The sequence below is a fragment of the Ambystoma mexicanum genome, chromosome 3p (genome assembly GCF_040938575.1).
Source record: "Ambystoma mexicanum isolate Mex_15411 chromosome 3p, UKY_AmexF1_1, whole genome shotgun sequence".
NCBI classification, from domain to species: Eukaryota; Metazoa; Chordata; class Amphibia; order Caudata; family Ambystomatidae; genus Ambystoma; species Ambystoma mexicanum.
Window position 1 is genome coordinate 354,032,676 of NC_090925.1, and position 24,437 is coordinate 354,057,112.

General features: G+C 49.7%; 1 protein-coding gene across 2 annotated transcripts in view; it reads left to right on the top strand.

Annotated features, from left to right (window-relative positions):
- MYLK2 (myosin light chain kinase 2) overlaps positions 1–24,437 on the top strand; it is a 315,549-nt gene that overhangs the window by 78,215 nt on the left and 212,897 nt on the right. For both annotated transcript variants that reach the window (XM_069650999.1, XM_069651000.1), the window contains exon 2: positions 11,562–11,646. In XM_069650999.1, coding sequence (XP_069507100.1) covers positions 11,562–11,646 — 85 coding nt within the window. The remainder of the gene's footprint in view (positions 1–11,561; positions 11,647–24,437) is intronic.

Below are 24,437 nucleotides of genomic sequence, written 5' to 3' on the forward strand. Positions count from 1 at the left end.
TGTCAGATACTGAGTAATGTCACAACCCCACTGATGATACCCATCACCACCACCCAAGGGACAGTGCCTACCCTCTCAGCACCCACATGATGACGCCAATTCGGACCCCACCACGCCACCCCAGGTAAGATACAACACAGCCCACATTGCAACCCGGGGCATCTTGGAGCGCACATTCGGAGTGCTCAAGTCATGCTTCCGCTCCCTTGACCGTTCTGGCGGGCAGCTGTTATACGCTCCCCCAGTAGTGTGCAGGATCATAGTGGCAGCATGTGTCCTGCACAACGTTGCAACATGCTGGGGCCTGGCCGTGGACATGGTGGTGCCCCCACATCCCCAACCACATGCATGCCCACTGCGCATGGGAGGGGAAAGGGCACGGGGTGAGGCAGCCCGTACGCAGCTCGTGGCTAATTACTTCACATAAAATCACACCCCTGTGGAGTGCACACAGCCCTGGCACATACCAGCTGACAATCAATGATGATTGTAACTGACAATTATGATGTGTCAATGGACAGTCAACTGTCACAACCATACCAGCCTGAGATTGTACATCTGGAAGTGTTCCATTGTCTGCTTCCCTACCTACACAAACACCACCAATGCTGTGTTCAAAAGACACACTTCTATGCTGCTAAAATCATTACCCCCTTGCAAGACACAAGATGACAACAGTGCCATGTCACCCAACCTCTCCCCAGCACCGCCACCCAACACACCATGGCATGACATGCCATGTGAGAGCAAACAAAGTCATCCCCCAAACATGACACGTGTCACAAAGTACAGTGTCCCTAATGGAAACTGGCCACACACAATATGCCCACATAAATGTAGAAGCAACAACACACATGACCAAATACTTACCACAATACAATTGACATAGCATAAACATGACAGTACTAAGGCAAAGGATACGTAGTCTTACAACATGAGAATGCCAGCACATCCACCACCTCCAACTGTACAGTGTTGTTGCCATGCACATCTGGAAGTCCACTGCTCACAACATGAGCTCCATCTCCAAAGTGGACGGCCTTGTGAAGACATGAGGAATGAAGCTGCAAATTAGGAGGGAGACATGGATGCACAAGCACACATCAATACACCATGCAGTGCACAATACAACAAAATGCACTAGGAATGTATACACGGTATTGACTACAGACTGCCCACACAGCTCATGGGAGTCCAACGTCACTGTGTAATTCACTGTCACTTGGGCACACCCTTTGCAAGCCCATGGAAACGGGAAGCAGGAGGGGTGTGTGTCTCACAGACCCAAGCATCTAACCCAAACTCAGGACAAGCCTGCATGTGCCCAGCCGGAATACAGTGGATGCCCACGGGAGCCACACAAGGCAACACACTGCAACAAAAAATCAAAAATCAAAAATCAAAAATGGCCATGTGTGGGCCAGGGGGGGTGGGGGAGGCCACCCAGGAGGTCCGAGGACAGGGTGCCCACCAACAGCCACCTGCGTGAATGTTGCGAAAAAAAACACCTCCATGGGCTCATGGCCTGCACGGCTACTAAATAGTGGGAGATTCACTGCTGGATTCGCTCTCCTCAACCCCTGCTGCTGCTGCCACAGGAGGTGGTGGTGCTATGGGAGGCAGCCCACGCAAAGCCCTAGTTTGGTCTTCCATGGCAGCAAGCATGCGGGTCTGGAAGGCCTCGTTCTGGAGGGATATGGTGCGGAGATCCCCATGCAACACCCGATGTGTTGCCCGGACCTCCACCCGAGTTGCCTGCATCTCTGCTGAGAGCGTACGGGTGACGCGCTCCAGCAGCTGTTCCGTCCTGGTGACAGTGGAAGCCTCAAGGTCTACAAGAGTCTGCCTGAGGTGCCGGACCTCTCCCCTCAGGGCTTCCCTCTGTCCCTGGGCATCTATAGAAATTGATTCCCTCAGATTGTCCTGGGCCGCCTGTCTGTCCCTGTTGGACGCCAACATGTCCTCCCTGACTGATTGGCAAATGGAGTCTGTTGCCTGCTGTAGTAGCTCCATCTGCCTTTCTGGGGGGACAATGGAAGTGGCCACCCTCTCCATGGCTTGAGCAATCATTTCGGATGATGCTGCCTGTTGGTTGGCCATACCGTAAATGGATTGCTCCCATGCGGTATTGCCTGGTGGCGGACGGCCACCGCGTTGGAGGGCACCACACCTGTCTGGGGCAAGGCGAACTGCGCCTTGCTGTGTCGGCACTGCCTGAGGCTGCAGGACTGCATTTCCCCTCTGAACTGCTGGCCCAGGAACAGGATCATATGTTGCGGAGTGTGGCCCTGCATCCGTAACCACCACAGGCGCACCTACCAACACTGACACCCCCATAGTGGGCTCTACCCCTGGTGCAGGTGGGTCGGACAGAACAGTATCCCTTCCATGAACACATACCTGCGAATCCACATAGGCCTCATCCGAATCAACACCTGAAAAGAGTTATGGGGAGGTGCAGCCAGGGACACCCCTGGACAGTATGGCCTGCAGCAAGAGAGGGTTCTCCCCCACCACCAAACCACGTCCCCACTGGTGCATGGTCGTGCTTCAGATCCCTCCTGGGCCTGCACCATCTCCTCTCCCTCAACAGCATCAGGTGCGTCATCCTCTGAAAAAACATGAAAGACAAAAAATGGGAACAGGCATTAGCACCATGGCACGCTATTAGGCCAGACAAGCTACAGTACCAGTACTTGATTTACACATGTCCCACATGACTATAACCCTCCCATGCATGCACTCTCCATGAGTTGGAAGGGGAGGAAAATGTCAGACACTGATGACACCAAGATGGGAGAGCAACACATCAGCTGCATGCTGGCTAGCAGTGCCATCACACATTGGCCTGTGAGTGGCATGTCCAATACACATACATGACACATGCCATCACACAGATGGCCTGTACCATAGGCATGTCATATATGTGACAATAGGGCAGAGTGATGCGCAGTAGAACCAGGTGAATTCCTACAATCAGCCTGAATGAACACAGCTAAATACGGAACAATGTTGTAGCAAGATGCCACTTCAAGGGCAACTAGTGCGATGTAGTGCAAAGCGCCTACTGTGGCCAGAAGGGATACTGTAATACCCAAATCCCGGGGCGACAAATGCATTGGATGAAGCACATGGGTTGGCCAAAACACTCTGGCACACACACCCTGACCTGGCACTCAACCAGAACCCCTCCCACAAACAACATACACATGGATCACACCCACATGCATGTGCACTCACCGGACAATGCCTCGTAATCTGGCAGTTCTCCCACACCTTGGATCTGCTCCTCTGTGTCGTAGGTCCCAGCAACATGCTCATGTAGAGTGAGTTCTATGTCCTCTTGTGGAGACCCACCTCCAGTCACCAGAGTTGCGGCATGACTTGAGGCCAGCTTTTTCTTAGCCCTACGCTTAAGGTCGTTCCAGCGCTTGTAGCACTCAACAGCTGTGCGCCTCATAAACCCAAGGGCACTTATGCTGTCCACCATGGACTGCCAGTGTGCCTGACGTCGAGCAGCTGTAATCCTACACCCTGAAGTGACCAACATTTCGGCGTCATGTTCGGACACATACTGCACAATTGCATCCAGTTCGGCATCATTGAAGCTAGGCTTCCTTGGCGTGCCGGACCGTGTAGCCGTGTCGGGGTCATCAGCCTGTACTGGGCGAGCACTCTTCCTCTTTCTTTTTGTGGGTGGTGGGGATCCGGAGTGCCCTACGCCGCTCTGGACACTAGAGGCAGGAGCACCGGTGGACTGTGTAGTAGTAGTGTGCGATGGCACACTGACCACATGACTTTCTGCAGGCATTAGCTGAAGTGTGATGATGGCAGGGGGAACCTCAGTCTGATGTACCGGGACCAACACTGTCCTTGCTGGGGGAGTCAGAGCTGGGGTGGACGGAGCTGCAGCTGCCCCTGCAGCCTCCCCACCCCGCCTACTCGGGGCAGCAGATGACATGGCTGCCCCTGTACCACGTGGCCTGGTGACACTGGCTTGCGCCGCCACCCGTGGCCTAGACTTGGCGACCTGGAAGTCAGCCTGGGAGTCACCCTGTGCTAGGTCAGGTGCCACAACGGGCCGGTCCAACAAGGGCTGAGCAGGGATGGTGTCAGGCACGTTTCCCTCAACCATGGGGGGGGGGAATGTGTGTCCCTGACTGGTCCTCCACATGTGGGGGGATAGGGGGAGACTGCAAATCCTGGCCACGTCCCCTACCGCGCCCACCACGCCCACCTCTTGAGGCTCGGCCACCTTTGCCACCCTTACCACTTGCTCGCCTCCCAGCCATGGCACTGATGGAGTTGTGCGTATGGGAGTTGCAGTGGACAATTGTCCTTGGCAATTGGGGGTCAAAGGGATAGGGTACTAGATGGAATTCGTACCCAAGTGCTCTAGCAAGGCTGTATGGAACCCCTGGGGAAAGATGACGGGTCACGCAATGCACAGGCACCCCTAAAACAGGAAATGACGTGCACGCGACCCCTCGTAGACCACGTGCGTGGGAAAAGGAACCTGCACTACGCTGTGGCACCCAGAAACACAAAAATGAACGTATGCGTGTCACACGCAGCCTACAATGACCTCTGAAGGGTTACGCTACACACGGGGCTAGCACAGTTGGTAAATACGTGCGCGACTCACCGTCTGCCTGGGAAAAGAGCGTGAAAAACACACGCGTGTGCGCATTGGCAGCACCCCCGCCAATAGAAGAATTGTACACTGTCTGAGGAGACAGGACAAAAGGAGAAGTCAACGCTGTTTGAGGAAACAGGTCGAAGAGAAAATCAGAAAAATACTGACAGAGGTAACAGGGAGTACTAACTAGAAACGCTGTGAAGTAAATCGCGTGTGAACCAACAAGAAGTACAGATTACACCCACTCGCTCTCCACGGGAAGCACGTACAAGGAAATGACGTACTACACGCACCTTTTAAACCGCACCACACGTCCAACGTCACTTCCGCGTATACGCACTGAGGCACTATCCTCCAATTAAGCGGGCTGACACTCGGACGTGCAGTTTTTGGTCTTGTAACATTCCCCCTGGTACAGGGACACGCCCGCGCGTGTCACGTCACAGACGCGCCTGCGCTGTCAGGGCCTTTGGTCCGATGGAATCGCGTACACAGGCAAATCGCGTGTGGAACTTCTCGCGCACCTCTGAAGTACACGCGCCCAGGCAAATCGCGTATGGAACTTCTCGCGCACCTCTGAAATACACGCGCCCAGGCAAATCGCGTGTGGAACTTCTCGCGCACCTCTGAAATACACGCGCCCAGGCAAATCGCGTGTGGAACTTCTCGCGCACCTCTGAAATACACGCGCCCAGGCAAATCGCGTGTGGAACTTCTCGCGCACCTCTGAAATACACGTGCCCAGGCAAATCGCGTGTGGAACTTCTCGCGCACCTCAGAAATACACGCGCCCTGCTCCCCCAGGCCCGATCGCGTGTAAAAACACCCGCGAGCCCCTGAAATACACGCACACGCTCCCCCAGGCCCAATCGCGTGTGGAACTTCTCACGCACCCCTGAAATACACGCGCACAGGCCAATCGCGTGTGAAACTTCTCGCGCACCTCTGGAATACACGCGCCCAGGCCATTCGCGTGTGGAACTTCTCGCGCACCCCTGAAATACATGCACACGCTCCCCCAGGCCCGATCGCGTGTGGGCCTTCTCGCGCCTGTAGGACTGTGGCGCACATTTTTTTCCTGCGCAGGGACGCTACCGCCTGCTTTCGTGTGGCGGACATGTATGGGCCTGTGCGCGTCTTTGGCCGTGCGCTGTTTTTCCCTATTCGATTCCATGAATACGTGTTGTAGGCGAGCGTGTGGGCGTTCTGCGCACTTGCCTCCTGTACTTCCCCCGTGACGCCCACATTTTCGCAAGTTGTTCCCCATTCTGCGTGTGACGCCCCGTGTTGCGCCTACTTTTGTTATGTGCGCCACGCTATGTGTGAATTCGCTGTGGCCTTATCGCACGGCGTTCGATGACCTGTGCGCCAGCATGCGCCGCGCACTTTTTCAGCGCACATCCCACATTTCGCGCGTGCACGGACTTCCATGAATTGATGTGCAGTGTTTTCTGTGCGATAATCGCACTTGCACTGCGATTTTCGCGATTTCACTGCGAATCGCACGTTTTCGCACGTGTGCGCCGTTTTTTCGGCGCACATTAATTCCATGAATCGGCCTGCTAGTCTCCCAATACTGACTGTTTTAAGGGCATGTCAGTTTCCCCATAGAAAGTGAGCGAAAGCCCAGAGGAGAGCAGCTGAAGGCTGAGCTTCTCTGGCAAAGTCAGTCAATGGTGTCTAAACAGCAGCAAAAAGTTTGGGGGTTGACACATGGAGGGAAAATTACACACAATTATGAAATCTTTCCTAAGAGCCGGGGATGCCACAGGGGATGCGGATGCACAGAAGTGCCTCCACGCTCCGATCCCAGCCGCACAAGCAACCGCATGACTGAGGGCGTGGCGAATCATGGCAGGATTTCCCTGCACTTCCACAGCAATGGGATGCCGCTCCTCCTCCTTTCTCCCTCCTCCTCCTTCCCCTTTCAGTGGATAAAACACATTTAAGGGACAGCAGGGGAACGGCACCTCGCGGGCGTTTCACTCCTCATCACCAATGTTGTGGGGGGGGGGGCGCTATGGACATTCCGGCAGGTCCCATGGTGCTATAGGACTCTAGCATCATTGGGGGTGGGGGCACAGCCAGCCATGCCCATGACTGTGCAGACCTCTGCCACCGTACTGGTACAAGGGTCCCGCAGCATCAGGGCATGCAGGCCTATACCTGCACTGGAAGGCCTGTAGGCCTACATAAATAGGACACAGACTTAGTCTTTCCTCTTCGGAGTCTGCAGCCGTTCTGTCTCATATGCCTGCAGGGGCTCCTTTTATTAGCTTGGGCCATTACACAGTCCTGGCCCATCTTAAAAGGACCATGCACATGGGAGGGAGACATCACATTTAAAAGGTCAAAACACGCGGGAGCGTCCCAACACAACACCCCCCCCCCCTCTCTCTCTCTCTCTCTCTTTCTCTCTCTCCCTCTCTCTCTCTCTCTCTGTCATGTTCATTTCTCTGTGTCACTCTCTCGCTCTCTTTCCTGCTGTCATTATCCATGTCCCTTCTTCTCTTGGCCACTGCCACGCATTGCCTTCACCCCACCCTTTCAAGGTCTTCCATTTGATGTACGTGTTTCTCTTTCTGCTGTTCATTTCTCTTACGCTGTTCTGCTTGTTTCCCTTCCCATAACTTCCCCAATTTTTATCGTTGTCTTTATCTTTCCTTTTTTTCCTTCCCCATTACCTCTCTTCATTGTCTTTTTCTTTTATTATGTGCCTCTTTCCTGCCCTGTCTTTCACGTTTATTTTTTTCTTGTCCATTTTCTGTCTCACCCTACTTGTCTTGTTATTCTATCTTTTCTTATTCCTCACATTCGTTTTTTCTCTCACTTCTTCTAAAGTCACAATTTATTTAAATTGTCTTCTTACATTCTTGCCATTTCCTTCTTTTTTTGGTATTTTGTCTTTGTTATTAATTTCTTTGCTTTGTGTTTTTTTCTCCTTTCTGGTCTTCCCTTGTTTGCAATGTTTCTTCTTTCTCTCTTGTGCTTTTAACCAGGTTTCTCTTCCTTTTCTAGTTTTGGCTATTAGGTGGCGCTGAAAGCGCCACCTATGAAGCCGAAACTATTGTCATTAAAATAAGAGCTTTAACATGAGAGCTTAAGATAGGGGCTTTGGATGCAGGTTTGTTGTAATGCTTTTCAATGCAGGTTGACATATGAGGATGGATATGTGTTGTATGGCTATGTGTCCCACCCATTTACGCCCATCTCTAAGTTAAACCCTCCAATGTCCACCCACCTGTGGGCAAACCACACACTTTCATGCACTCTTTGGCTGATTTTCTACTGTGTGATGAAGTTGTCAGCCATGTTTACTTCCAACATGGCGGCCACCTGGTTTTAATGTTATTAAAAAATAATTTGACTAGATTGATGCTTTAAAAAATATTTACCACCTGTTTAAATGTATGCTACACATTTTACAGTATTGTGTATAAAAAATAAACAAGGTACTGTAATAGATCAGTTTGGGTTAAGGAGCTCCTGATTTGCTGTGCAGTTAGTGCTGTGATTGGATGTGCAGTCTGTGTTTGTTAGTCCAAGCAAGCCATTTTGTTTCTGGTAAGCCATAGCTGAAAGCTATGTGTTTTGTTTGCCTTTCTTGGTTCGTGTTCATTTGTGTTGGTGGCTTAAAGCCACTGCAGACATTGAATTTCTTTTTACTAATAGTAGAAATATGCGCCATTGTTGTAAACCTGCCGCCGGCACCTAATGTAATGTTGGTGGCAGGCGGCTAGGCTTTCCCGATGCCGCCTTTCACTTTGTTTTTACTAACGTTGCAAATATGTTGCATCGGTGGATTAATACTGTTAACCCGCCGCCGGGACCTTTTTGCAATGTTAGTTAAACAAAGTGAAAGTCGTCGGCGGCTTGGCTTTCCTGATGCCGCTGACTGCAAATGTGTTAACCCGCCGTTGGGACCTATGGCGACTTGGCTTGCCTGCCTTCTTTGCGACACCACAACTTTCCAGCCTTCTGCCTTGCCCCTTCCTCAATCACACTTATCTTTTCACACTTCTTTCCTAATGAGTTTATTTCTTTTCTTAAGTATCCGACCTTCTATGACCTCTCTTCCTTCCCCATCTTTTCTTTTTTTGAACTCCATTTCTGCCTTTCTTTCAGTATCCGCTAAGTGCCAAATTCCCAGGACGATGAACACACTGTGGCCAACAGACCTTTGCTTCTAAAAAAGATACACAATTATTTATGAAAATGGTACAACGTTTCAGCAGAGCAACAGAGCATGAGCTTGGTGCCAGGAGAAGAGAGGCAGCATGGAAAATGTAGTTGGGGAAGCAACTTGCATGCTCAATGAAGGGGCCAGCCTAACAGACTCTGGAAGGGATACAGCGAATGGGTTCAGACTGGAAAAATGTAAAGCCTCAGTAAGGTGAACTTTGCCCAAGACAATTGTATGCCCTTGCCCGACCCGGCCTCCCGCTGACCAATAATCCCCAACCACCGTCCCCACTGGATTGCATAGCTGGACACAGGTGTCAATCTTGAAATCACTGAAGACGTGATTAATGTGTGTGTTGCATTGTCCCCAAGTACAGATCCCAGCTCCTGCCCCAGCGTCATCTGGATTAATGCATGAACAACAGCAGGACTATGCAAAGGACCCAGGCCTGGGACCAGGGGTGTTGCTAGATTTGGAAAAGGTCCGGGGCTAAGCAAATGCCAGGACTGTCAGGACTGGGGGTAAGCTAGCCTTTTGGATGTAGCCCCAGAGATTCTATCTGGGGCTACAACCAAAAGACCAGGGGTTATAGCCCCCTCAGGCCCCCCCCTAGCAACGCCTCTGCCTGTGACTGCGCCAGTCATCGATCTAATAATAATAGTGTTCTTTTATATATATACATGCCAGACTCCTCCAGCTTCTAAGCGCTGTAATAACGTCTTATTATTATACCACTTTGAATCGTTCTGGGTTTATTGACCTCGAAAGGGTAAAAGGCCTTTCCTAGGATTGCACCAACCATGTCTAAATGCCCCCCAGGCAGCGCTTCTTGGCAACACATCTGCCGTAATTGTTATAGCTGCAGATGTGCAATCCCGTTGTGACGGTGGTTGGGGGTCACTGGGTGGTGGGTTTGTTGCACTGTAGGTTTCTGGTTTCAGGGGATGGAGGGGGTCAAATATGCAGACATAACACGCAGTGCTGAGAATTTGCATTGCCCAGTAAGTATATGCCACTCTTTACAAGAAGTTTCTCTCCATGGATAGTCATTAGTCACCACTTGACATTGAGCCTAGCGTGATAACGAGAGGTCAGCGGAGGGTAAATAACAGGACTCGAAGAGGCTTACTTATGCCTGTTTGTGTAAACTGAGCCTGATCTTTAGGTTTGCGGTGAATACAACAGTGTTTACAAAATGGGGGTCGGATTAAGCTACTGTGCATTCTTTGACAAGGAAGGTCGCCCAAGTGTATTACAAATGCAACGCTAGTGCCTTTGCCCTTAGAGTAGGAGGTCTTATAAGGGTTTCATGCATCCCCTCGCTTCCATCGCATGCTTCAACATGACATCAGTACGCGCGGACATTTTAGAAATATATGCTGTTTTCTGTTGGAGACATTTTTCTGGGTGTATTCTCACGAGTGGGGTTCGTCCAGCCCAGCCATCTCTGTTGGTGCGCAGAAATTGGTGACCCTTCACCGATGCCACTTTTGAAACAAACCCAAAGGTATGCAGGTGACCCCAGAAGGTCATAACACTTGCCTACATTGGTACAGACCGTTTGATACTTTTTTCTGTCCAAGGCAATTTTTACTTGCTGGGATTTCTTATCTGGTAATGCTGGCATAGATTTGTGTAGCCTGCATGCACCTGTTTGTGCACAAGCATACAAAGGTTTCTTTTTACTGGCTTGTGTTGTGGGCAAAGCTATCAGGAAAATGGTTTAAAAATGCTATTGTGCAATTTTGGCGATATGTTTACCATACAAAACCAATTGCAAACACTGTGGCTTTTTACCCAAATTTTTCATATAAAGTGCATTAAAATACACCATTGAACCCATTATTTAAAAAACAAGCGTTGGCAATGGCAACGGTTTGGGCTTTTATGTAGGCGTGGGAAAGGCACTTACCAGGCCCTTCCGTAATGGTATTAACTGCCATTGATGGTAGCAGGTGTAAAACAGTGCGAGTACCTGGGCATCTAACAGTGCCTGGCCAATGTCTAATACTTGCACATGAGCCAAAACTGTTGGCTTTGCCAATGCCTGTTCTAATTTCTCCTATTTTTGTCCCTGTTGGCCCCATTCTTCTGGTGCTTCGAGTCCCTCTTAGAGGCCCAACAAGCGTTCAACTCCAACCCTTTCCCTTTCCCCAGGTCGTTTGGGAGGGGGTGGAGGGCCTCAAGGGCTGTGCTGTTGTTTGCTCTTGGGCTCGTGCGGATTCTCAACGCTCCTGGCCCCTTCTGTGCTTCATTTCTTTGGCATTCTTGCTTCTTTTCTCTTTCTCGTGGCCTGGCTACCAGGGTACCCAGTCATGTGCTCTCTCCCACTCCCTAGTAGGAATGTTCTCTCTCTCACTCCCTCCATCTTCCCACCTCTCATCTCCTCTCAATTTCTTCTTCCCCTCCATCCCTTTTCTCTCCTCCTTGTGGCCTTCCCCTCTACTCACATCGTTGATGTACATTTCATCTGCGGCCTCACTCTGCTGCCTCGTTCCTCTTTCTCTGCATTCCCACGTCTTTCTAGCTCCCTCTTTAACCCTCAACGCCCCATTTGTCTATTTCGCTCAGTTCTTGACAGTCACTGCCCCGCCACCCTCGCCAGCTCTGTCTCTTAGGGACAGCTGCGACCGTGGGGTCATGGAGGTAGCTCTGACCTCGTACGCGCTTGCTGCTGCAGGCACTTGGCACGGCGCAGACTGACTGGATTTCAGCCTGTTCTTTTCTCTCTCACCCCAGAGCATGTCACAGGAAGTGCGCAACACGGCAGCAGCAGCGCCCACAGAGGAGAAGCCCGCCATGGACGCGCGCGACGAGACATCAGGTAAGAGCACCGGGTGGGCAGAGACGAGAGCCCGGGGAATATAACATGGCATGTGTAGCGGGCAGAGGCGGGCGCTGCATCAGGCTGGCAGTCAGAGCTAGACCAGTGTCGCAGCCTGAAAGACGGGTATGCCCGATAGAGTCAGAGGGGGGATGTACATGGAGCCGGGAGTAGCCAGGATTTCTTGAGGGGGGCTTTCTCAGTATACACCTGGGACTAGGGTGGCCGCAGCGAAAGCAGATGTATTTAAACTGTTAGGGGTGTCTCCGTTCGCGAACCCCGCTGAGCAGGCCGAAGTTGGAGATTTCATAGGCCATTGCACTTTTCAAAGTTTTACAGGGGGGAATTCGTGTAAAGGCCTGCAGTAGACAGGGGCAGAGCCAGCTTAAAGATGTTGGGGGGTGGGGTAGGACGACATAGCGGGGAGATCCCCATTGGACACCCCCACCTCCTTTGGCCAGTGTAACACACATAGGAAGAAATAACACATACAACTTTGTAAGGTTCTTTGGAAAGTACAAGGTCACAGTTTATTTGGAGCAAGACTATAAACTTGGGACGGTCCCAGCCACATAATCATTACAGGCAGGTTACGGGTGAACCATGTCATCCTATTTGCCACCGGCAAAGACTGACAAGCTTCTGGTTACTACCAGCTAACACTGGTTACTACCAGCAGGACACTCAGGGACACTGACCAGGAGGTTGTTGGCCTAGAACGCTAAAGAAGGGAAGTCAGTGCCCGTCGAGGGATCAGCTCGAGCCCGGCCAATCCCGAGCCGCTGCCGCCGAAGCTGCAGCGTGAAAGTCCCTCATTGGCTAGGACCACCCCGATACTCCGCCTGTAACAAAAGAAGAAAATTAGAAACAACTCACACAACACAATACCATTATCCTATCTCTACATACAGTCATTACTACGATTTCTACATGAATTTTGGTCAGTGATACGAACGCCTCACCATGATCCTTCCAACTATTGTATTTACATAAAATTTACCTAGACAGCTTTATGCACAACTTACATGTCGTATGACCCTTTACCATGTCGGCCTCCATCTTCCAATCCTATCTGGTGTGGGTGGGTGGGTATCAACAAACACAGCGGGAGATGCTGGGCAAAGAGACTGATTGCCCGCAGCTCCCACCTTATAAGCGTCCCACGGGAACCCGACCGGACGCCAGGTCCAGGGGGACGCCTCTTCCGCCTAGAAAGAGGAGGAAGAATAGAGGCTGGCCCAACCCCCGGAAGGGGGTGGCCAGAGGGGACAGCCCGCTAAGAGGCTGCCCCTCTAGCGCCCCCTGCGGGGGCCGGTCAGCCTCTTAGCGGGGAGATCCCCAATGGACACCCCCTCCTCCTTTGGCCAGTGTAACACACATAAGAAGAAATAACACAGACAACTTTGTAAGGTTCTTTGGAAAGTACAAGGTCACAGTTTATTTGGAGCAAGACAATACACTTGGGACGGTCCCAGCCACATAATCATTACAGGCAGGTTACGGGTGAACCATGTCATCCTATTTGCCACCGGCAAAAACTGACAAACATCTGGTTACTACCAGCTAACACTGGTTACTACCAGCAGGACACCAGGGGCACTGACCAGGAGGTTGTTGGCCTAGAGCCCTAAAGAAGGGGAGTCAGTGCCTGTCAAGGGATCGGCGCGAGCCCGGCCAATCCTGAGCGGCTGCCGCCGAAGCTGCAGCTTGAAAGTCCCTCATTGGCTAGGACCGCCCGATACGCCGCCACGCTTTGGTGGTGGTTTACGCTGCCACCAACGCCCCCAAACCTTACGACAGTACTCATCATAACAAACATAACCTTAAGACCAGACTCACCATAAGATTGTCTGCAGCCGGCCCTTCTTAGTGCCCCTAATATAGCAGTCAAGAAAACGTCATTGCCTTTGTCTGATAGGTGAACACCGTCTGCATGGAAATGGGAAGGCAGGGAGTTCAAGAAGGAATGCCCTATGTAACCCAGGCCCTCTGCCTTTGTGAATTTTTCAACGCTTCTGTTGAGGTGCTTTCTGGATTTTTCCATGCCAGCCACTGAAATGGCTTCCCTCCAAACCTGTCTTTGCACCATCTCAGACCAAAAAAGGTCGGTGCCCGGTAACTCCTGTGCCGTTATGCGCAAAGCCACTTTTATCTGGGCAAACAAACTTCCCTGACCCAACTTGGCTAAATCGTTGCCCCCCAAATGAATCAACATCATCCTTGCTGCCCGCCTCCACCGGAGTTGCCAGTGAATGGCGGGCAGCAAAGAGTGCCACCTCATTCCAGGTGTGCCCAACCATACACACTCAGTACCCTTAAATCCTAGGTTGGGGCCGATTGTCCATTGCCTAGCCCTTCTTTCCACCCGCGTCACAAATGAGTGGCCGATCAGCCACACCGCATCATCTGTGGGAAAAAATTGCATGTCATAAATCGGCCACGATAAACCCGCAGATCCCCTTGCCCAGCCGCCTTGCACCTGGACCTGTGGGAGATGGGCGTCCAATATTCTTCCGGGAATGCACTGGGCTGCGGGCGTACATAGAGCCGATAACGACCAGACTCCCACCTACATAACTTCATGATAGCCCAGGGAGACATGCCTTGCTGGAAGGCTGTGGTAGCCGCACCAATTCTAAAGCTGTGAGTGGACCAGCCCTCCTCTTGGGTGCCCAAGACCCCCAGAGGCATGGCCAGAACCTTACGGAATTGAAAAACAGAAAGGGGGGATGCGTCGGCGTGGGTTAACAGGGGGCCAGCACTCGATGATCTGATCCTTAGGAAGAATTTGAGGAGGTTGAGTGGAAGCGCCCCCAAGTTAGCACGATCCTCCCCGCAATGGGAGGCAATAATGGACAATCCCGTAATGGGAATAAGGCCAAGACAGAGTGCGGGTGAGCGTAAGTGGGAGTTTATCCAAAGAATATGGCATGCAAAGAACTCTGCAACCTACGAGAGCGCTCTGCCTGACAATCGCAAAGGCAGGCGTATTTCTAATACAAAAAACGTCATCAGAACCTACACACTATAGGGGGCACAAGTTAATTGGGATTGGGTGGCGTCGACTAACTATAGGTGTTGCTGCAGCGTGGTTGGTCCGGGTGAGATGTCGTCACTGGTCAGCCTCGTGGGTTGGGTTGGGCCTGGCAGGCCGGCTTGAGGTCATCCGGGCGGTGTTGGTACGCTGGGGCAGCCTGTGACAGTGATGAATGCCTTCCCTGACTTAGGTGCCCTAGATCATGCACATTTCAGTTACTTAAACCCCCATATCTAACTTCTACAGTAAATCTTTCAATCAATACAACACAGGAGGAATGCACCTTGTGAGGGGTCTGGTGGTCGTCTGTTGGATTTACCGGTGTTCTGACGTTTGGTATTTCAGGTCGAGGGACTGGGCTCTGGAGGGCTTGTGCCGGGGGGTACATGTTTTATCACTGCGTTAGGAGTTACTATGAAGGGGGCTCTGTGTCTCGTCCCATTGTCAGGGGGTCCTTGTGCGGGGTCAGGCTCCTTGAGGTGGTCTGGGGGATGGTGGGATTTATGAGAGGGTGCTGGTAGATCAGTGGAACGCAGGTGGCGGTCGGTGGCCTTGGATGCTGTGGTGGGGCCTCTGACTCTCTGAAGCGGTTCCAGCTTGGTCGGGGGAGGTGGGGGAGCACGGCACAGGCCTTAGCTTCTTTTTCTACTTGGCAGGCTTCATAGGATAGGAGGGAGAATGGCCTTGCCTATATTCACAAAAGGTATTTTCCTCGTGTGTTGTCTAAGCTTTGAATACACATTTTTATATCTTGGTCTTCTTTAAACTACTATATCATACATACATACTACGGGTTTATTAAACATTTCGTTAATATATTCAGTCTAAGTACCTTTAGCGCTACCCAACATTACATTTACTACAGAGGTTGATTATTTTATGTACATTGGACGTTACATGAGGTAGTTCTAGGTTGTGGCCTACAGAGATTGATACTCGCCGCTTGAGGTAATTAAGAAAACATATACGAGTTCAGGTTTCTACATAAAATTGAAAGAACACTTATACAGATAAAGGTTATATATATGGTCGACGTCTTTCTCTGTGGTTATAGCAGCACTAGTTCAGACCTAGGGTGGCATCATATAACGTCCCGCCTTTATGATTGATCCATAGGTTGCAAAATCTGTTTAAACAGAGGTAGTTCATTAATACCAATACTTTGCATTGTTTTCTACTTCTCTCAGATAGTGATGCTTCAGCTTTTTTCCCCGTGGTCCCGGCCTCACGGACCAGGTCATGCGGGGTACAGTATTACATTGTGAATGATAAAATGTTACAGTGTTGACACCTTGGGTTTAGCTCATACCCGACTTTCTCATGGGAACGCGCTCGCGGCGGATCTACCAGGGTTATTGCGGCAGGGATACTTGGAAAGCCCTCCAAAGGTGGGGGCTGCGCTGCATCGTGCTGAACTCACGCCATCTTTACTGGGCAAGAAGGCTTCTAGGCCTGTCTAAACGTTAGTGTGTGTATATGATGGATCTGTGGGGGCAATGTCATCGGCGGGCAAGCCCTCTTCCACCTGGGCCCGGGTGGTATGAGGGGGTGCTCGGCGAGGCATGGTCCTCACCTGGGGAGAAGAATGCAGGGGGGGGGGCCTTTAGGGCCTGTCCTCCCCTACATTTCCCCCCTTTCGTTACTTAAAGTAACGAATTCTTCAGGTCTTCCAACCTCCTGCATTCTTGTTCCTCTATTATCGCGTCATCCCATGCAGGTGTTCCCTTAATTGGCATCCATGCCCTACACACCCCCCTTAAGCTCTCTCCTCTTCTAGCATATTCATCAGGTGTGCATGTCAAATATATACAGTCACCACTTTCCTCCAAATCTACCCAGACCTCTGTGTACCATTCTAATTCTACATTGCGGGGCTCCTTGATAGTGGTATGCCATAACTTGTCAACTATGTCCTTGTCACGGTACATAGGCACTAACCGGTATTGGGGGGTGTTATCTATTCCTGTCTGCACATATACTTCTTGTGTTGCCCTCATTGTACCACTGGAGTTGCCCATTGTCACCATCATCATTGTGCCGTTAGGGACCGCATTTGCACAACATCGGAGGCCCACCTGGCACAGGCAGAACGCCACGAGGAGGAACACCATAGCTGGTAGCAGAAATTTCATTGTTATTCCAAGCCAAGAGGGAACCCAGGAGAAGATATTGTCGAACCACGTGCTGGCTTCTGCCCCACCCTCCATCTTCATCTTCTCTCCCAAATTATGTACTGCTTCGATCACGTGGGATAAGGAACCATTCTCCGCGTCTTCAGAAGGTACGAAAGTGCAGCAGGCACTTCCTATTTTTCGGCAAACACCTCCGTCAATTGCCGTCAGTAGGTCCAGAACATACCTGTTCTGCATGGTCATCAGGCGTAGAGCTCGCAGTTCTACTTTTATTATGTTGAACCCTTCTTCAGTGTCATTGGCTAACTTAATCAGTTCCCATCGTGTTATCTGGAGCCATTTTGCATTTGCCCTTGCTTGGACACTTGAAATTAGCGAGGCAAAGAATGTTTCTACAGAGCTGAACAGCCGGTACCTGTCTGGAATCTGTGCCAATAAATCAGACGAAGCTTGAGATATATAATTTGATGCCCGTCTGTTCCGTGATAGCTCTTCTCCCTTCTCTCCGGAGGACAGGACATAGAGGTGTGATTTTGCAGTGGGAGGAACCACACCCTGGTGCATGTTCCCTGGCATCCTTTTATTTTCGTCAACGTGGCTTTCTGGAATCACCATTAGGGCCGAGTGCAGAGTGGCCATCGAGCAGCTGCCGCTCCATGCCTGGGGAAGGTGTAAGTAGGCCTGGTTCCCACATACCCAGTATGTGTCCATCAATGCGGCTGTTCCTTTTCTCATGTCTGGGATGGTGAGGGTTTTGTTGCAGTCTTTATTCGTCCCTACTGCCACTTTTCCTTCTCCCTTAAAACATAGTTCGTTCTTGATCTCACTTTGTAGCTTAAAGGGTTTTTCCATTGCTGTTACCCATGTTAGTTTGGAAATGTGCTCCTTCCATACTGGTGTGCATGTTTCTTCCATCCATCGCAGTCTGGCTGGTTGGACACCTCTCAGTGCTTCCGCTTTGCACAGTACTTCTTCATCTTTCCATTTGTTTTCGGAAAACAGTGTCCCTTGTATCGCAAAAAATGGTTCTTTGAGACATACCACTCCAGCTGCTTTTGAGTAGCACGTTTTTTCATTCTGTATAATCTTGAAAGTGACGTCATGTGCTTGGAAGGTATTTTTTATTCGGCATAGCGTGAGATGAAGGAGACATTGGGCATCCACAATGGGCAATTCTCTGGGCAACAACACTTTAGGTGTGCCTGATGCATGGGGAATGAGTGAGCAGACATAACAGCTCTCATTTGTTGTTTGTTTAGCTGTGGCACTCATATCGGCATACCATTTATTCGCTTGGTGGGGGTGGCGAGGATCTTCCATTTTGTCTAGACCTAGCCCATAGTACTCATCATACCCCCTCCTGCTTGTCCCTCTTCTCCTACGTCTGCTGTTTTTGATAGATGAAAAAATAGGCCCCTCTTCCTCCTCCCCACCCCCCTTGTCAAAGTTCTGATATGTTTCCTTATGTTCGTTAATAGTTATAATATTCCCATCTTCCTCAATAAACAACAAGTCGCTTTCTTCGGATGGGGTGGGGAGGGTATTGGGGCTGTTAGATAGTTCAGGTATGGACATTGTGTTGTTTTCAACTTCTGTTTGTATACCTCTTCGATCAGACAGGGCGACAGTAGGTGGTTCAGTGTAAAAACCCCATACAAGGTATGATCCATCCCATACCAGAAAATCACCTTCTTTGATATTTGCACTTGTGGTTGCATTGCTCCCAAGAGCACGAGTGATGTTATTCCCCCCTCCCCCCGAGATGAGCGCTATAAACCAATATGTCACCAGGCAAAACATTGATACGAAAAATGCAATAACACAAATTGACAATCCGCACTCGTATGAATATGTAAGTCTATCTATTAACATTTCTTTAATTCTAACAAATCTAGTAGTTGCAGGCTGCCCATTAGATGCCATGGTAATTCCTGTTTGAGATACAAAAATTCATTAAGTACAGACATGTAAACATTTGCAACGTTGGAAGCTCTTTTTTGGGAGTGGGTGGGGGAAGGGTTATTTCCCCAGACACGGGTATTTAAAATCAATACTTTTAGATCATTTTATATCATATAAGGAAAAACTTTTTCAAACGAAAAGAGAAATTTCAAAAATGAGATAGCACACAAAAAACATTCAATTAAAAGAGCGAAAATATATTTATAGAAAAAACTTCTACTACCACAAGGAAAATGTCAAAAATGAGAGAACACCCAAAAAAAACATTCAATAAAAAGAGCAAAAATATATTCTCTTATTTTTTCTCCAGTACTAATGCCATGTCATCAGCTTCATTCATTGTCAGTCGTTGCACATACATAAAAAACACCTTCACTCATTCTGTACAACTCCACTGTCCTCTGTTGTCTGTGCCTGATCCTGCGCCTCACCTTCCACAGCGCTATAGGCTCTGCGCACGTCTGTCAAATGCACCCAGTATTTCAGGCCCTTCACCTTTACCGCCGTCGGTGTGCAAAACACTACCTCATAAGGGCCATGAAAACGTGGCGCATTCCACCTTCGCACAAAACTTCTGACATATATAAAGTCACCGGGCATTAGCTGTAATGGTTTGTCAGGCAGTGTTACTAATTCAGTTGTGTTCCCCTCCTCTCTTGTAGAGGGGGGGGCTAGTTGCTTAGCTATTATGCGCGCTGCTCGTGTCAGTTTTTTCAAATACTCTGTAAATTCCTCTCCCAATATCGCTGCGCTTCTGTGTGCATCAGAACGTTCACGGAGAGGTGAATGTGTTGTGTTCATTCTCCTTCCCGTGACGATCTCATGAGGGGACAAATGGTGGTCTTTACTTGGCTGATTGCGCAATTCGAACAGGGCCAGAGGTAGGCAGTACATCCAGGTCTTTTTGAGGGAAAAACATAATTTTGACAATCTGCCTTTCAACAGGCCGTTCATCTTTTCCACTACGCCATTACTTTGGGGATGATAAATCGAACATAATTTGTGCTTTATTCCCAATAACGTAGTTACTTCTTTAAATAGTTCGTTGACAAAATGGGTGCCGTTATCTGAGCGGATCACTTCGCAAATTCCCCAGCGCGGAAATACTTCTCTAACTAGGAACTTTGCAGCGCCCTTCGCATCCGGGCGCGCACAAGGACCTGCCTCCACCCACCTAGAAAATGGACATACGACCACAATCATGTAGCGAGCTCCATTACATCTCTCTCCCATATCTACATAATCAATGTGGAGCTCTCTGAATGGGCCATTTGGTTTAGGTATCGTACCTCTTAGTGTGCGCAATGTCATACCTGAGTTATAAATCTGACATGTTGTGCATTCCAATGCTAACCTCGTTATGTGTTCATGGAGGCAAGGTGCAAACCAATCTTCTTGTATCTCCGCCATTATGTGTTGCTTTGCATTATGCGCGGGAAAGTGTAATTGTTGAAAGGCTATTTCTAATAATGTTACTGGCATCACCGCTTTTCCTGAACTTTCTTGTCGCCACAATAAATCAGTCGGCGACTTGCTGCATCCCCTTTTAGTCCACAGCAATTTTTCCTCTGCACTAGCTCCCTCTTGCAGCTCTATTATTTCCTGTGTGGGCATCATGTTGTATCCTGTGGGGACCTCTTGGCTTGCTGTGTGGTGCAACATGTACTCTCCTACTTCACCTTTCTGCAAATATGAAGCTTCTTTGGCAGCGGCGTCTGCTGCCGCGTTCCCCAAAGATATAAAATCCGTGTTTGTGGTGTGGGCTTGGCATTTTACGATGGCCACTGCCGTGGGGTCTTGCAGGGCCTCAATCAGTTCTTTCAATAATTCTGCATGCTGAACCGGTGTCCCATCTGCTCGTCGAAACCCTCTCCGCCCCCACCGAGCCAGGCCGCCGTGTACTGTGGTTGTCATGTATGCTGAGTCTGTATATATTGTCACTGCGCACCCCTTGGCGGCACGCAATGCTTCTATTAGCGCAATTAGTTCTGCTGCTTGGGCTGAATAGTGTGATGGGAGGCGGTGTTGCACTAATGTTTCGTATTCATCTTCCTCTAATCGTACCACTGCCATACCCACATGTTTCTCTCCTGTCTCCATGTCTATTGATGCTGACCCGTCCACAAAATACACCTCTCCCTCGTTCAGGGCATTCTCAAAAACCACCTGGTCCTGGCCTTCATCACCCGTGTGTGTTGCGCAGTTGTGGTTCTGCATGTCTTCTATGGTGCACGCCTCTGTGATGAATGTGGCTGGGTTCACTGTTTTACATCTCACTATATGGATGTTTGCACTGGACAATATTATTTCATATGCTGTGGCGCGTTGTGTTGTCAATGTGCTCTTTGATCGCTCCAATATTGCAAACAGTGAGTGTTCCACAAATAGTGTCACAGGACAGCCCATTACTATTGTGGCACTTTTTTCAATAGCGAACGCAGCTGCAGCTAGCGATTGCTCGCACGCGAAATGACCTTGCATTACTGCGTCTAGGGTGCCACTATAGTAAGCCAGTGGCTTGTGCCCTAAAGATGTTTTTTGTGTCAGTACTGCTGTCATCAGTGTTCCTTTGCAGTGTGAAAATAAAAAGAATTCGCGCCCATAATCTGGATTCGCTAGTACTGGGGCGCTTGATATCAACTCTTTCAGTACGTTAAATGATGTGTTCATTTCTTCCGTCCAGTCTATGTGTTTGTTTACCTGCTGGGCCTCTTTCAGTGCCTGCAATAAGGGCCTTGTGTATGCTGCATAATCTAATATCCATGCACGGCAGTAATTGCACATACCCAGGAATTTCTGCATCTCTTTTACTGTTTTGGGCTCCCCAACTGCCCTAATCGCCTGTGCTCTGTCTGGTATGATCCTCTTGCCATCCTTTGATATCAGCTGTCCCAAATATAGGACCTCTGTCAGGCAATATTGTAATTTTTCCTTGTCCACCTTGTACCCCTTATTGGCTAATAATGTCAGGAGTGTTATTGAGTCTTTTCTACACTCCTCCTCAGTTTGTGCACAAACCAATAAATCATCCACGTACTGAATGACTGTGCTTTCCACAGGCAAATTCCCCAAATCCTCATGTAGTATCCTGTTGAAAATGCTTGGGCTCTCGCAATATCCTTGTGGTAGTCTGCAATGTTCGAACCTCCTTCCCCCTAGTGTAAACGCTGTTAAGTACCTGCTCTCTTCTGCTAAGGGAATCGAGAAAAATGCATTTTTCAAGTCAATGACCGTGAAGTGGGACGCTGTCTTTGGAATATTGCATAGTATTGTCGCCGGGTTCGGCACTAGTGGAAACTCTTTCTGAATCACATCATTGAGTGGGCGTAAATCTTGTATCATCCTCCAGGAACCTCCCTTCGCCTTTTTAATCGGGTAAATACATGTGTTACATGGGGAGTTTGAGGGCACTATTATCCCTTGTGCTAACAGTGCATCTATAGTCTCTTTAATCCCTTCTTCTGCTTCGCGTGACAATGGATATTGTTTTACCCGGGGCAAAATTGCTCCCTGTTTCAGTTTTATTACCACAGGCTGAACCCCATGTAATAACCCCACATCATGGGGGCCATTTGTCCATACGTTAGTGGGCACTAACCTCATGTCACCATCAAAAAATGTATGTGGTGCTCCTACCACAGCCATTAATTCAACTTCAGTTTGTCTTGCTGTAATTACAATGTCACACGGCATTGCTAGTTCCATCACTATTTCGCCATCCCTTTCAGTGTCAAGAAATAGCTCCTCGTCCGATATCTCCCGCAGTGGGATATTTGCATTTGTACACAGTACTGTGCGCCATTCACATCCTTCCATGTCAACGCCAATCACACATATTCTGTTTGCTGACACGTGTACTGCGTGTAAATCCAATGACAGCACTGACCCGGGAGTAGTGTCGGGGCTCACTATGGGGCGAAAAAGGAATTCGGCTGGTATTCTCCAATCCGTCCTTTTTAGTTCTGGTACTATGAGAGCCAGTGTTCTCATGCCCTCAACAAACATCTCCTCATTAATTGGTAACCCTCTGATCTCTTGCATTATTGTGTGACCGTGTACTACTGCTAGTATGCGGAGGGGACATATGCCTGGTGTTGAACATACGATACCGCTTTCTGTGAATGATATTGTCATATTTAGTTTGCTTAAGAGATCCCTCCCCAGCAAATTAATGGGAGAGCGTTCATAGTACAGTAAGGGTGCTTTCACTGTCTTACCCCCCACTGTCACATCCAATACTTCTGTGTAAGGAACTTCAATTACAGCCCCAGAGAACCCCTGCGTCTCTAACGTTCTATTAGATAACGGGAACCGGCCCTCTCTGATACATGATTTCTCCGCTCCCGAATCCACCATGAATATAAATTGCTTGTCTCCTATCTGCGCTCCTATCAATGGTTCCTCTGATGCATTGTGGGTCGTAGATAGTACTGGACACGCAAGTGTTCTCTGTGGGCTGTCCTATGCGGGGTGTCTCATTGCCCCCCCTTGGTCAAAAATGTTCCCCGAAACTACCGACACCTCGCTATAAGGCGCGGGGGCAGGCGCTCCATTAGCTACTGTAGCGAAAGTGTTACCTGGCGTGTATTGCATATTGTCATTGTTCTGTGGGTGGTTTTGCGTTCTGTACTGATGTCCGTGTAGTTGTGCATTACTTCTTTGCCCTGTATTTTCTGGTTGTTGGTATTGTCCCATGGGAAGGCCGTAGGGGCTTCCTGGGTGGGGGTGACCGTACTGCTCCATCTCCTGAAACCCGTTGTTTTGTCTGCTCCTGCACTCCCTTGAGTAATGCCCCCATCTTCCACAATTCCAGCAGCTCCCCTGTGGACCTCTGGGACCCTGCCACCCATTTCCTCCCATTCCTCCATACCCTTGTCCTCCTCTTCGGCCCCTGTACCCACCTCTTCCCCCTCTTGGGGTCCACTCTTGCCACGCGGGACCTCCGTTCTGCTCTTGTTCGTTCCACTGTCGCTGGCCTTGTCCGGCCCAATTAGCTGCTATTCTCCCTTGTATTGCTATCTGCCCCTCCTCTCCTTCATCTCCCTCCCTCATGAGTGGGAGTCCTGCTACCGCTGCTGCAACCTTCACTAATTTTGACTGTACCAACTTCGCTTCGTCTGCCAACCTTCTCTGTGCAATTTCCCTCTCTCTTTCTTTTATTCTTTTGCAATGATGCACTATTATGCTTTGGATCTCTGGCCACCCCTTTGCCTCAACACCTGCTATTTTGTCTAGTGCCTTCTGTACCTCTTTTGGGAGCCCTCTTTTGATGATAAAGTAAAACAGAGACGTTGACTGATGCCAGGGCGTACCCGTTTCCGTTCTCCACATCTCCTGCACCCGGAGAATGTAATCCATAGCATCCTCCCCGTCATTCATTGTACATTGCATTACTGACTGTAAATCAGGGGTATCTGGGAACGTCTCCCGCAGTGCGTCCCACACCCTTGCTCGCACTGTATTAAAAGAAGCCCCGTCATGGCGATCACAATTCAGCGCCACGCCGGGGAAACCAGCCTTAGCCCATACTCTGTCCGCTTGATCTCCTACTGCGGATACTAGTAAACTTTTTATATCTCCTACTGCCAGCGGTATGCCGGCGGTATGTTTCTCAAATGCATATATCCACTTGCTCGCCCCTCCTGACAACGGGGGCAATA